Raw genomic sequence first — 13,535 nt, 5'->3', positions numbered from 1 at the left:
GAAACCAGTAATTTGTGTTTGAATGTATCAATAACTGTCACCTTGAGAAGATAATTGCATCGTATTTCAGTTTAATATAGGACAAAGTCAAATGCAGTAGTGCAAACTGCTTCAAAGACTTGACAATTTATTCATCACCAACTTAATGATACACACAATGAATTACAGCAATTCCAGAGGACTTGCAAGAATCAAACCCTTAATTGAAGCATTTAAGTAAACCAAGTAGTTTACTTAAATGGCATAAAAAGAGTTAAAAAGAATGTTTCCAAATTTTGTACATGAAATTCCAGTTAATTCATAGAGTAACCAAATTTTTTCCCAAACAAGGATAATTAATTAATTTAAGTTTTACCTTCTCGAACACTGAAAGGCATAGTAACAACACCATATGCACTTGGCACACCATATAAACAGCAAATAAAGTCAGAAAGGTAGTCGAGGACACTCAAATCATGTTCCACCACAATGATATATCTAAACACAGAAAAATGAGAAAATTATTCATTGTTGTTTCCTGTAACTTTTTATCACAATAAGCTATAAATATTAGATCTACTAACAGTAGATTCTTCACAAATCCTTTAAGTGTAAAATTGCACATGGTCATAATTTGTAAACATTATTTTACACAAGTAGTAAAATGCACATAAATTATTTGCCATTTCCCAATGTTTTTGTTAGAAATTTGGAAAAGCAGCAAATACAGTGCTCTATTTTGCAGGGAAATATTTGCCACATGATTATTGACATTCTCTCCATAATTATCAGCAATTCCCTCAAAAAGATGAGTTATGAAGTTGTGGTCTGTTGTTACCTTAATGCCCTGATGTAATTCCCTATGACTCATTGACTGATTAGGGAGCACAGCTTCAAAGGACAAAATTAGTTTTAGCTAATACAGACCTTTTTTTAGTTATTTGAATATAGTTTTGATAACTTCAATATATTTTGAAGGACAAGAGCATGCACAACATTTTGGATGGGTGCCTGTGGAAGGAATTGGAGATATTGCATTATCTGAATCCAATATCATGTTGCAAGTCCTGTTGATGTGCAGGCCTCATAAAGAAAGGAGATGGCTGCACACCCAATAGTAAGAGGAAAGTTCAAAGCTTTTCCAAAGATCAACAACAAGCACGGCTGGCTCACTGCTAACAGATTATAGATTAATGTCAAGAATATTTTGGTCTACAATAACTGTCATAGCTTGGACTAATGGCTGGATTAGATGTCAGTAGCAGAAATACATAAAGACGTTGCCCATTGGTGCTTTCTATACTCAGCATTACTTGGAAAGTAAGTTGAATGGAAATTGCAAAAGTAATCAGAATTCTTCCACTTCTTCAATCTTGCAGATAGGAATGGGCATGCAAATTTGTATTCCCTTCCATGATGCGAAAGAAATGTGTTACAAACGATACATTTGGTTTGAAGCATTGAAATCTTTCGTTCAAAGTGCATTACTTATGGCTTTCAACATTTGCAATGTCATGATAGCGACTACACTAGAAACAGGGATGATTTGAATATGATTTAATGCACTCACATAACATTATAATTCTTTGAGCACATTTGTCGCATTTTTTCTCATAGTTAATTCATAGAGTAACCAAACTTTATAACTGGACAACTGTGAAAATGCTGATATTTAACCAAGTTAATTATTTATTTGCAAAGCTATTTGAAGACAACAATGACATTCACAAAGAATATTGGTCTACAAAAATGTCTATTACAAATTACCAGTGGCCATTATATTTACTCAGTAGTACGATTACACAAAGAGTTATCATTCGGCAAAATAAAGATATACAGGTGCACAACCTTTTATCCGGAGTTCCAGAAACCGAAAAGCTCCGAAAACCGGCCATTTTTTCCAGATGTCGTCTGCGCACCAAAGCTCGCGTTTGGCGCCAAACTTGACCCAAAACGACCCACGGTCAACCCAGGTCTGTACTACTGTAGCGGCTGCCTCCTCCCTGGAGACCGGGAGACGCTTAAACATCTGTAAATCATTGCTTAAATGTTAGTCAGTTAGTTTGGAGGGCTTTTACGTGAAGGGGGGTGAAGGGGTAAACTTTAATTCTTAGTCCTCTACCTGGTCGGAGAGGCGGGGAGCGGTCAATGCCTTACCGGGTCGCCGTGCAGTAAGCTCCACAGCGCTGTGGCCGGTGGGGCTGCGGGCGGCGCCGGTTGTAGCTCCGACCCCGGCAACTCTACCCCTGGCTGCGAGGCGCTCCAAATCCAGCGCGGCCCGCGGCCGGACGCCCCAGCTCCGCGAATGTCGGGAGTCGGCGGCGTCGCAGCGCTGGGATACCAGCGGGGAGCGGGCAATGCCTTACCGGGTCGCCGTGCGGCAAGCTCCGGAGCACTGTGGCCGCCGACACACAACATCGCGGAGCGTCGCTGGATTTGGAGCCGCGCAGCCAGGGGTAGAGTTGCCGGGGTCGGAGCTCCAACCGGCGCCGCCCGCGGCCGGACGGAGCCCCCAGCTCCGCGGCTCCAAATCCAGCGACGCTCCGCGAATGTTGGAAGAAGGCGGCCACAGCGCTCCTACACCACCACCACCACATAAAATCCCTCCAAACTAACTGACTAACATTTATGCAATGATTCTCCCGGTCTCCGGGGAGGAGGCAGCTGCTCCAGACTTTTCAAGCCGCCCGCGCTACCTACCTAATCTACGCTAAAAATCTTCCATTCTGAAATCCGAAAATGTCTGAAATCCGACAAGTGTCTGGTCCCAAGGCTTTCGGATGAAAGGTTGTGCACCTGTACCTTAAGCTTACCTATCTGGATTTATAAGGGAGCGAATAGTGATGGCAGCCTTCAGACGCTGTTTAACATCAAGGTAACTGGAGGGTTCATCAAACATGAAACTGAAAGTAGGAAAACAAACAAACATTAATAAGAACAATTTATGGAGACAATATTCAGTTGTGTTTAGTTCAAGTTGCATTTATTGTCACATGCCCCAATTGGTAGTATAATGAATTCTGTAATATATAGACACATCCTATCTGCTCAAGTTGAAACAAATGCCCCAAAACTCATTGGCTGGCCTTCTACAGCAAGACAATGATCCCAAGCATACTGCTAAAGTAACAAACAAGTTTTTCAAAGCTAAAAAATTGTCAATTCTTGAGTGGCCAAGTCAATCACCCGGTCTGAACCCAATTGAGCATGCCTTTTATATGCTGAAGAGAAAACTGAAGGAGACTAGCCCCCAAAACAAGCATAAGCTAAAGATGGCTGCGATGTCCATGAATCAGACTTCAAGCAGTTGTTGCATGCAAAGGATATGCAACAAAATACTAAACATGACTACTTTCATTTACATGACATTGCAGTGCACCAAACATTATGGAGCCCTGAAATGGGGAGGACCATGTATAAACACTGCTGTAATATCTACATGGTGAAACCAAAATGTGTAAAAATGGCCTTTATTAAAATCTGACAAAGTGTACTTTAACCATATGTGATTTTTTTTCTATTACAAATCTCAAATAGTGGAGTACAGAGGCAAATAAATAAATGATGGGTCTTTGTCCTAAACATAATGGAGAGCACTGTACATCCCCTAGGGGCACTCAATATCAACTCTTGGGATAAGTGCGTCCAGCCAGCAGTTGCTGTCTTCCCAGTTGCACTTTGAACTTGTCCAAATCCAGACACATATCCAGCTCCCAACTCAGCTGTGTGGTACAGGTGGACAGGGACTGGTGAACATAGCAGTGGGGGTTCAGCAACTGCAGCACGGAGAACAACAGCATTCAGCAGATGCCACCTGGGCAGTCACGGTGGCGCAGCAGTAGAGTTGCTGGCTTACAGCAAATGCAGCGCCTGAGACCCGGGTTCGATCCTGATTACCGGTGCTGCCTGAACGGTGTTTGTATGTTCTCCCCATGACCTGCATGGGTTTTCTCTGAGATCTTCGGTTTCCTCCCACATTTCAAAGTCGTACATGTTTGTAGGTTAATTGGCTTGGTAAATGTAAAAAAATTGTACCTAGTGGGTGTAGGATAATGTTAATTTGTGGGGGATCGCTGGATGGTGCGGACCCGGTGTTTCCGTGCTGTATCTCTAAATCTAAAACTTGCTAAATGTTTCCAGTATTCTCTCTTTTATATCTTAGTACCTGTTCATAAACTGTCGAGATAAAACGAGTCCCTGCAAGCAGCCCTCGGTTAGGATGGCATATCTGGCTCATACCACAAAATAGCCATGTGCCATTCGTAGAACCCAAGCTAAAGATCATACTATTTGAATTTTCAATTCTAAGATCACATGCATTAATTGTAATAAATACCAACAAGTGATTTTACTATGTTGCACATTACAGTGTTTTGAGACTTTCAGATGGCTCTAAAAGGTGAACTGGTAGTTCACTGTCATGTGTCCCTGTATAGGACAATGAAATTATTGCTTTGCTTCAACACACAGAACATAGTAGGCATTTACTACAAAACAGATAAGTGCGTCCATATACCATAATATAAAGATATACACACATGAATAAATAAACTGATAACATCAGGGTTTTGTCCGAGCCAGGTTTAATAGCCGGATGGCTGTGGGGAAGTAGCTACTCCTGAAGATGGTTGTTGCAGTCTTCATAGCACTCGTCTTTTATAAAACTCGTGTTTAAAAGCACTCAAAAAGATTTTCAAGAAAATTGGGGACTATAACTTAATTAGAAACAGCTCCGTACATTTTCATTGTTTCCAGTAATTTTCGCAACCACCAATCACCCACCCTCTGCTGCTCCTCTGGTGGAGTGAGTATCCAATAAAGATTTGTGGAAAATTGAGCAAAACATAGCATTTAATTGTAGTCATGGCAAATTCAATCTCCGTTGGAGCTCCCCGGGAAGGTATACTAAACTAATACAAGATATTACACTGAAAATATATAAGAATTAACACCAATTAAATGTTTCCTTCTAGAAACTTACATGTCGGCTTTCTGAATGCATACGACTGCACATGCAAATCTTTGTAGCTCTCCTCCAGAGAGATCTTCAACATTCCTCCCTTTTAAGTGAGTCAGATCTGTGTCAAAGAGTTGGGAATAAGTTTCATTTAAAAAAATACTGTTGCAAAGAAGCTACAGTGCCCTCCATAATGTTTGGGACAAAGACCCATCATTTGCTTATTTGCCTCGGTACTCTACAATTTGAGATTTGTAATAGGAAAAAAAAATCAAGTGTGGTTAAAGATTTTATGAAAGGGTATTTTTATACATTTTGGTCTCACCATGTAGAAATTACAGCTGTGTTTATAGTTCCTGCATTTCAGTGCACCATAATGTTTGGGACACATGGCTTCACCGGTGTTTGCAATTGTTCAGGTGTGTTTAAATGCCTCCCTAATGCAGGTATGAGAGAGCTCTCAGCATCTGGTATTTCCTCAAATCTTTCCATCATCTTTGGAAACTTTTATTGCTATTTTATTACAGAGACATGGCTGCAAGAGGACCAGGACTGGGAACTGAATATTCAAGGGTATACGTCCTATTGAAAAGACAGACAGGTGGGCAGAGGGGGTGTGGTAGCTCTGTTGGTGAGGGATGAAATTCAGTTCATTGCGAGGGGTGAGATAGAATCAGGAGATGTCTATAGTCAGTACGGATAGAACTGAGGAATTGTAAGGGTAAGAAGACCCCAATGGGAGTCAACTACAGGCCCTCAAACAGTAGCCTGGATTTAGGGTGCAAGTTGAATCAAGAGTTAAAATTGGCATGTCGCAAAGATAATGGTACGGTTGTTATGGGAGATTTCAACATGCAGGTAGACTTGGAAAATCAGGTTGGTACTGGACCCCAGGAAAGGGAGTTTGTGGAGTGCCTCCGTGATGGATTCTTAGAGCAGCTTGTACTGGAACCTACCAGAGAGAAGGCAATTCTAGATTTAGTCTTTGTGTAATGAACCAGATTTGATAAGGGAACTCGAGGTAAAGGAGTCATTAGGAGAATGACCATAATATGATAAGTTTTAATCTACAATTTGAGAGGGAGAAGGGTAAATCGGAGGTGTCGGTATTACAGTTGAACAAAGGGGACAATGGAGCCATGAGGGAGGAGTTGGCCCAAGTTAACTTGAAAGATACACTAGCAGGGATGACTGTGGAACAACAATGCAGGTTTTTCTGGGAATAATACAGAAGGTGCAGGATTGGTTCACCAAGAACCAGACCCAAGATCCAAAGCATACCACCTCATCTGTGAAACACTGTGGTGGGGGTGTTATGGCCTGGACATGTATGGTTGCTGATTGTACTAGCTCACTTATCTTCATTGATGATACAACTGCTGATGGTAGTAGCATAATGAATTCTGAAGTGTATAGACACATCCTATCTGCTCAAGTTCAAACAAATGTCTCAAAACTCATTAGCCAGCAGTTCATTCTACAGCAAGACAATGATCCCAAACATACTGGTAAAGCAACAAACAAGTTTTTTCAAAGATAAAATTCAAAGGTCAATTCTTGTGTGGCCAAGTCATTCATCAGAACCGAACCCAATTGAACATGCCTTTTATATGCTGAAGAGAAAACTGAAGGGGACTAACCCCCAAAACAAGCAAACGTTAAAGATGGCTGCAATACAGGCCTGGCAGAGTACAAAACAAAACACTAAACATGGCTGTGTCCCAAACATTATGGTGCCCCAAAATGGGGGGGCTATGTATAAACACTGCTGTCATTTCTACATGGTGGAACCAAAATGTATAAAAAAAGGCCTTTATTAAAATCTGACAATGTGCACTTTAACCACGTGTGTTTTTTTTTCTATTACAAATCTCAAATTGTGGAGCACAGAGGCAAAGAAATAAATGATGGGTCTTTGTGCCAAACATTATGGAGCGACCTGTATGTGCGTATTTTCACCGTATTTAACTTGAAGAAAGAAGGAATCCACATTAGTCTTATTCATATCCTTGAGGTACTTTCTTTACTGTCTTTTTGGTAATCATTTACTTTCACCCAAAGTACCAAATTAATTACTTTGTAAAATCTGTATTATTATGATGTAGGAAGGTCATAGCCAAGGAAAACCAAGACAAAACAAAACACTTGATAACAACCAACTGCCCTCCCTCAATTGATTAATTAATATTCCTCAGTGATCAACAGCATTCGGAAGAGACACTGTTGGTCAGAAAACAGAATGTATACTGATTAGAATCCGGATTTCCAACATTGAGAGTAGCTTAGTAGCATTATTATTAACCAACTGGCCAAGTACCAAAACAGTTTGCTGTGGACTTGTGGATGCCGAGAACTGTCAAGGGGGAAAGTTACTCTTGTAATATCCTTACCAAGAGTTTTAGTTTAGTTTATTGTCAAGTGTACCGAGGTACAGGTGAACAGCTTTTATTCCATGCTAACCAGTCAGTGGAAAGACAATACATGATTACAATCGAGACATCCACAATGTACAGATACATGATAAAGGGAATAACATGAATAGCGTTTAGTTAAGATAAAGCAAGTAAAGTCCCATTAAAAATAGTCCAAGAGTCTCCAATGAATCAAGATCCAGGACAGATAAGTTATCGCAAAACCACGATCATGAGAAACGCATTTTGCCATAGTCTAAAACCCAACAAATTGATATACCTTTCATACCAAACATTAAAATTAAGCCTGGCTGGGCAATATTAGCTCAACAAAGATGTCAGGTGCAGCACCATTCACTGTGCACATACATCTAAAACATGAGGAGTCAATCTGGAGGAGAAGCTAATATACAACAGAAGCATTAAGGCCAGAATGCATAGTGCTAAACAAACCAATCAGTGGATCAGATCAGGATTTTGCACTGTACCTCGGTAAATGTTACAATAATAAACTCAAACCTCCATTAAGTAACTTGCAATCGGTTCCATCCTTTATGACAGCAGAGTCGAGAATGTGCAATTATCACCCATGCTTCTTAAAGTTTGTACGATAAGAGAATTCAGAAATTAGAATTGGTAATTTTAACCTTTGATTGAGTCTACTAATATATTTAACAAAACCAAGGCTGATGGAAATCTCCAGTCAACTTTACCTCCAGATCTCTATACTCAATATTCATTAATATCAGTCTGAATGCATTCAGTTATTCAGCATCCAAGCCCTCTGGGTTAGAAAATTACAACTTTCTGATAGATATTTCTGTTCATCCCACTCCTAAATGACCCACCCTTTAATCTAGACCAAATTCCACCTTTAAAAAACAGCCTCTAATTTACCGTCATTAATATCTGTATCCAAAAATATTTTTGACTTCTTATGGTATGGTTTAAACACCAAGCTAAAAAATTAACATATTTCAAAATGTTTAGCGTTCTTACCCAGATGTTCACAAATTACATCCTGCGTTTTGGTCTCATCTTTTCTGTCCAAAATAGAACCCACAGTGCCCTGGAAAAACAAATTAAAGAATACAACATCTGCAAGGAATGTTTTTTGACAGATGCTTATATATTCCCATCATTACTTTTTTAATACCTTGACTAAATTCATGTAATCTTCTTGATTATCACAGAACCTAGTGGACATGATGAAAAATTATACCTTCACCTCTTTACTTGAAATGGCAACTGATACTGGATGAATTGTACCATCACCCTGGCCACACATTAGGTGTCAATTAAGAAAACCAGTAAAAAATAAGTTTGAATATGTCAAATAAATGTCATTATAAACTCGCGTCCTGAAATACCCACTCCTGGCACCAACCAATGCCACTTGGAATTAAAGAATAAGGGGGGTGGGGGGTAAAATGCCATGACTTGTAGGGAGGTCTATTTTAAACCTTAAGTACAACATCCTCATCCTAAAACATAACATGAATGCAATTTTTGACTTTTCCAATGTAATCAATTAAGGTCTGCACAATAAGTATGAATATGCCCTTAATTGTGAAAGAAGCTTATCTCTGGGTTGTCCTTTTCTTACAGAATTGCAACAGAAATTAACAAAACTTTTCTTATTGATTTATGTTGACCATTTATTGTGGATTATTACATTTCTGCTTTACAAAGTTAATTGCTACTCATGACTGTGAAAATTATTTTCTTCAGAAATGACCCAACTCAGCAGGAAAAAAAATAGCTTCTGCCCAAGGTGCTATTTGGTATGAATCTTAGTGAATATCAGATTGTTATTTGAAAGCCCAAAAGTAGTATCAGAATTGTTCAAATGCACATTCAGAATTTCAATTTAATTGGACAATGGCAGATTATTATGCAAATTATGTCAGATTAGGAAAATGGGAGATGCAACGAGACCTGGTTGTGCTTGTACATCAGTCACTGAAAGGAAGTATGCAGGTACAGCAGCAGTGAAGAAAGCTAATTGCATGTTGGCCTTCAAAGAGAGGATTTGAGTAAAGGAGCAAGGAGATTCTACTGCAGTTGTACCGGGCCCTGGTGAGACCACACCTGGAGTATAGTGTGCAGTATTTGTCTCCTAACTTGATGAAGGACATTCTTGCTATTGAGGGAGTGCATCATAGGTTCACCAGGTTAATTATGACGAGACTGACATACGATGAAAGAATGGTTCAACTGGGCTTATATTTACTGGAATTTAGAAGGATGAAAGGGAATCTTATAGAAACATATACAATTCTTAAGGGATTGGACAGGCTAGATGCAGGAAAAATGTTCCCCATGTTGGCAATCCAGAAGCAGGGGTCACTGTTTAAGAGTAAGGGGTAGTGCTTAGGACCGGGACGTTTTCAGCCAGAGAGTTGTGAATGTGTGGAATTCTCTGCCACAGAAGGCAGTGGAGGCCAATTCACTGGATGTATTCAAGAGTTAGATATAGCTGTTAGGGGTAACAAAATCAAGGGATATGTGGAGAAAGCAGGAACAAGGTACTGATTCTGGATACTCGAAGACTACTCCTGCACCTATTTTCTATGTTTCTAATAAATCTTACCTAAACCTGTATTTTATCAGTACTCTCAGCTATAAAAACAAACGTCTGTAGATGCAAGTCACTGCAGCATTTAGACAATAGTATCAAGATTTTCAACTACAAATATTCTCTTTTGCTGTTTCATAGTTCCACCAAACAAATTGCTCTCGATTTTGAGATATGATCTTTCCCTTCTATTGCTTTATCGGTGGCATAAATCGTAAGGTGGTAAAATGATTTATGGAAAGGATTACCTCACCTCTCCTATACTGCCACACCTAGAGTTCTCCCAAAAGTTAAATAACTTTGAATTAGTCACAATGAAATCATATCTCTCCAATGGCTGTAGAAAGGAACTGCAGATGCTGATTTACACTCAAGATCGACACAAAATGTTGGAGTAATTTCGCAGGTCAGGCAGCATCGCTGGAGAAAAGGAACATCTGAAGTTTCGGATCAAGACTCATCTTTAGACTGGCTATTGGCTAGTACCTGTTTATTTTCCTTTCTGCCATCATTTGTGCCTTTGCTCCTCAGTTTCTTGCTCCAGCTCTCATTGGAGCTCTATTCCAATGTCATGGTAGACTATTGCTGCCCATTTTCCTATACAACACAATTGCATTGATTTTTCTAACTTTTTAAAATTACCCATTACCAGTATTGCCCCATATCTCTGTCCCAACTAGTTGATTTACAGCTTTAACTGTAGTAATAGTTATTTCATTTGCTAGGCGAAGGAGAGTGAGAGAGAGAGAGCATGGGCTACCGGAAGTTAGAGAAGTCAACGTTCATACCACTGGGGTGTAAACTACTCAAGCGAAATATGAGGTGCTGTTCCTCCAATTTGCACTGGGTCTCACTCTGACAATGGAGGCCCAGGACAAAAGGTCAGATTAAGAATGGGAGGGGGGGTTGAAGTGCTGGGTCACGGGAGATCAGCTTGGTTGTGGCAGACTGGGCAGAGGTGTTCAGCGAAGTGATCACCAAGCCTGCGCTTGGTCTCGCCAATGTAGAGCAGTTGACGCCTGGAACAGCGGATGCAATAGATGAGGTTGGAGGAGGTGCAAGTGAACCTCTGTCTCACCTGGAAAGACTGTTTGGGTCCTTGGATGGAGTCGAGGGGGGAGGTAAAATGACACGTGTTGCATCTCCTTGGTTGCAGGGGAAAGTACCTGGGGAGGGGGTGGTTTGGATAGGAAGGGACGAGCTGACCAGGGAGTTATGGAGGGAACGGAGGAATGGAGATGGGAAGATATGGCCTGTAGTGGGATCCCTTTGGAGGTGGCGAAAATGTTGGGAGGATTATATGTTGTATGCAACGGCTGATCGCGTGGAAGGTGAGGACAAGGGGGACTGTCCTTATTACGAGAGGGAGGAGGGGGAGTAAGAGCGGGGCTGTGGGATATCGAGGAGACCCTAGTGAGAGCCTCATCTATAATGGAAGAGGGGAACCCCATTCCCTAAAGAATGAGGACATCTAAAATGCCCTGGTGTGGAAAACCTGATCCTCGGCGCAGACGGAGTAATTGGGAATTGGGGATAGAGTCTTTACATGAGGCAGGGTGGGAAGAAGTGTAGTCTAGATGTCGGTCAATGGTCTGTTTCCTGTGATGGAGATAGTGAGATCTAGAAATGGTAGAGAGATGTCAGAGATGGTCCAAGTGAATTTGAGTGCAGGATGGAAATTAGATAGAATTCGGCAGTGACTTGATGGGCCGAAGGGCGTGCTTCCATGCTGCATCTCCAAACTAAACTATGCAAAGTCTAACAGATCTTGCTTGTGCCCAACAATACGCAAAAAGGCCAGACTTTTTTTACAAGCAAGTGCAATATATATGTGTGTGCAAAAGGTCGCATAGAATTCTGGGTGATTCGTATGGTTAATGTGAAGGATACATTTATCTTCACAGAAGTATCAGTAACTCAGTTTGGATTTAAACAATAGGTTGAAAGATTAGAGGATGTTGAAATGCTATTTACTTTCACCAGAAGGAAAATGGAATCCAAAAATTAATACTTCAGCTTGTATCTTGGCATTCATTGGATATGTCTACAAGGCTATAGAAATTAAAGCTGGAAAGCAGTATTACTGCTTTTAGGCTGCAATGTAACCATGGTTGCATCTGTGGTGATATATTTGACTCGGTGAAATTCCCAATTACTTCACACTATAGATCAAGTTAAGGAAGCAACCTGTCGTGGTTTTCTGGCTGTTTTCATTCCTCTTTCCAAAAAAATGTAAGGTAATTGTAATCTTAACAACTTTGGTCTGCATTCTATCAGAGACATTCACACTGGTCTTTCCACCTCTGCAAAGTTGCCTGCTTGTTTTCAGTGGGGCCCAACCCAAACCATCACCTATAATTCATCTCCAGAGATGCTGCCTGACCCATTGAGTTATTCTAGCACTTTGTGTCTATCTTTGGTATAACTCAGCACCTGCAGTTCTTTGTTTCTACTGCTTCATTTCTCACTTTTCCTGATCCAAGGAAGGGGTTACGATGTGAAATATCAGCTGCAGTTTTTACTTCACCAATACAGCTTGACCCAAGTGTTTCTGATTTTTCTTGAATACATTACAATTTCCAGATCTCCAAGTTATACTCCAATTGCTATTGAATGTTCAACTGAATGAAAGCATGATCTAGCAAAAAATGCGTGAGCGTGTGTGTTGCAATGCCGTAAAAATTAAAGGAAAGATTTACAAAATGTTTTACTATTTCAAACAAGTTCCTTTTCTTTAAATGTTAAATAAACATAAACCTGATACAATCGTACACAGGCCGAGCAATGCAGATAAATGTGAATAGTAGCGATTAGTTAAGAAAACACAAAATTACTGAGATAATTTAGCAATCAAACAGCATCAATGGAGAGAAAAACAGCACTTTAAGACCATGACCGTTCATTATTAATGTAGATGATTGAGCAAAACCATTACCCATTTTCTCTCTGAAAATATTATCTATCCCTTTTAGTATTAACAGCTTGTATACACTTTGGATTTCCAGCTTTTGCATTATTCTCTTGTTATAGTTCCTAAAGAGGTCAACATTAAGAGTAAAATGTAGAAATTAAACATTTTATATCACAAATTATATTTTTAAAGTTACCTTTACAGCCTTTGGGATCTGGTCCACGTACTGGGGCTTGATGATAGCTTTTAGATCATCCTCCAGGATCTTCGTAAAATAGTTCTGTAGTTCAGATCCTCGGAAATAAGTCAAAATTTCCTGCCAGTCAGGAGGATCCTAGAAGAAAAAAACAACATTTATGAAAGGCACCAGTTCCAGTGCATTAGGAAGAGAAAGGAATGGAAGAAATTTACATAGGAACAGAGAAGCAGTTAATCTGCATCCGTGTATAAAATAATGAGAGGAATAGATCGGGTAGATGCAGTTGCCCAGAGTAAGTGAATAGGACCAGCAGACATAGGTTTAAGGTAAAGGGGAAAAGATTGAATTGGAATCTGAGAGTTTTTTTGTTTTTTACACAAAGGATGGTGGGTGAATGGAACGAGCAGAGGAGGAGGGAGTCGAGGAGGGACAATCCCAATGTTTAAGAAACAGTTAGACAGGTATCTGGATAGGATAGGTATGGAGGGATATGGGCCAAA

The 13,535-nt window shown here is 40.2% G+C and overlaps 1 protein-coding gene across 2 annotated transcripts in view; it reads right to left on the bottom strand.

Moving 5' to 3' along the window:
- The window catches only part of abce1 (ATP-binding cassette, sub-family E (OABP), member 1), a 32,535-nt gene that overhangs the window by 10,207 nt on the left and 8,793 nt on the right, over window positions 1-13,535 (bottom strand). For both annotated transcript variants that reach the window (XM_055646227.1, XM_055646236.1), the window contains exons 6-10: window positions 13,033-13,170; window positions 8,347-8,416; window positions 4,961-5,057; window positions 2,793-2,882; window positions 356-477 (exon numbers count right to left, since the gene is read on the bottom strand). In XM_055646227.1, coding sequence (XP_055502202.1) covers window positions 356-477; window positions 2,793-2,882; window positions 4,961-5,057; window positions 8,347-8,416; window positions 13,033-13,170 — 517 coding nt within the window. The remainder of the gene's footprint in view (window positions 1-355; window positions 478-2,792; window positions 2,883-4,960; window positions 5,058-8,346; window positions 8,417-13,032; window positions 13,171-13,535) is intronic.

The sequence above is a fragment of the Leucoraja erinacea genome, chromosome 1 (assembly GCF_028641065.1).
Source record: "Leucoraja erinacea ecotype New England chromosome 1, Leri_hhj_1, whole genome shotgun sequence".
NCBI classification, from domain to species: Eukaryota; Metazoa; Chordata; class Chondrichthyes; order Rajiformes; family Rajidae; genus Leucoraja; species Leucoraja erinaceus.
The sequence above is the reverse complement of the archived record's forward strand: the minus strand, read 5'-3'. Positions and strand labels throughout refer to the sequence as shown.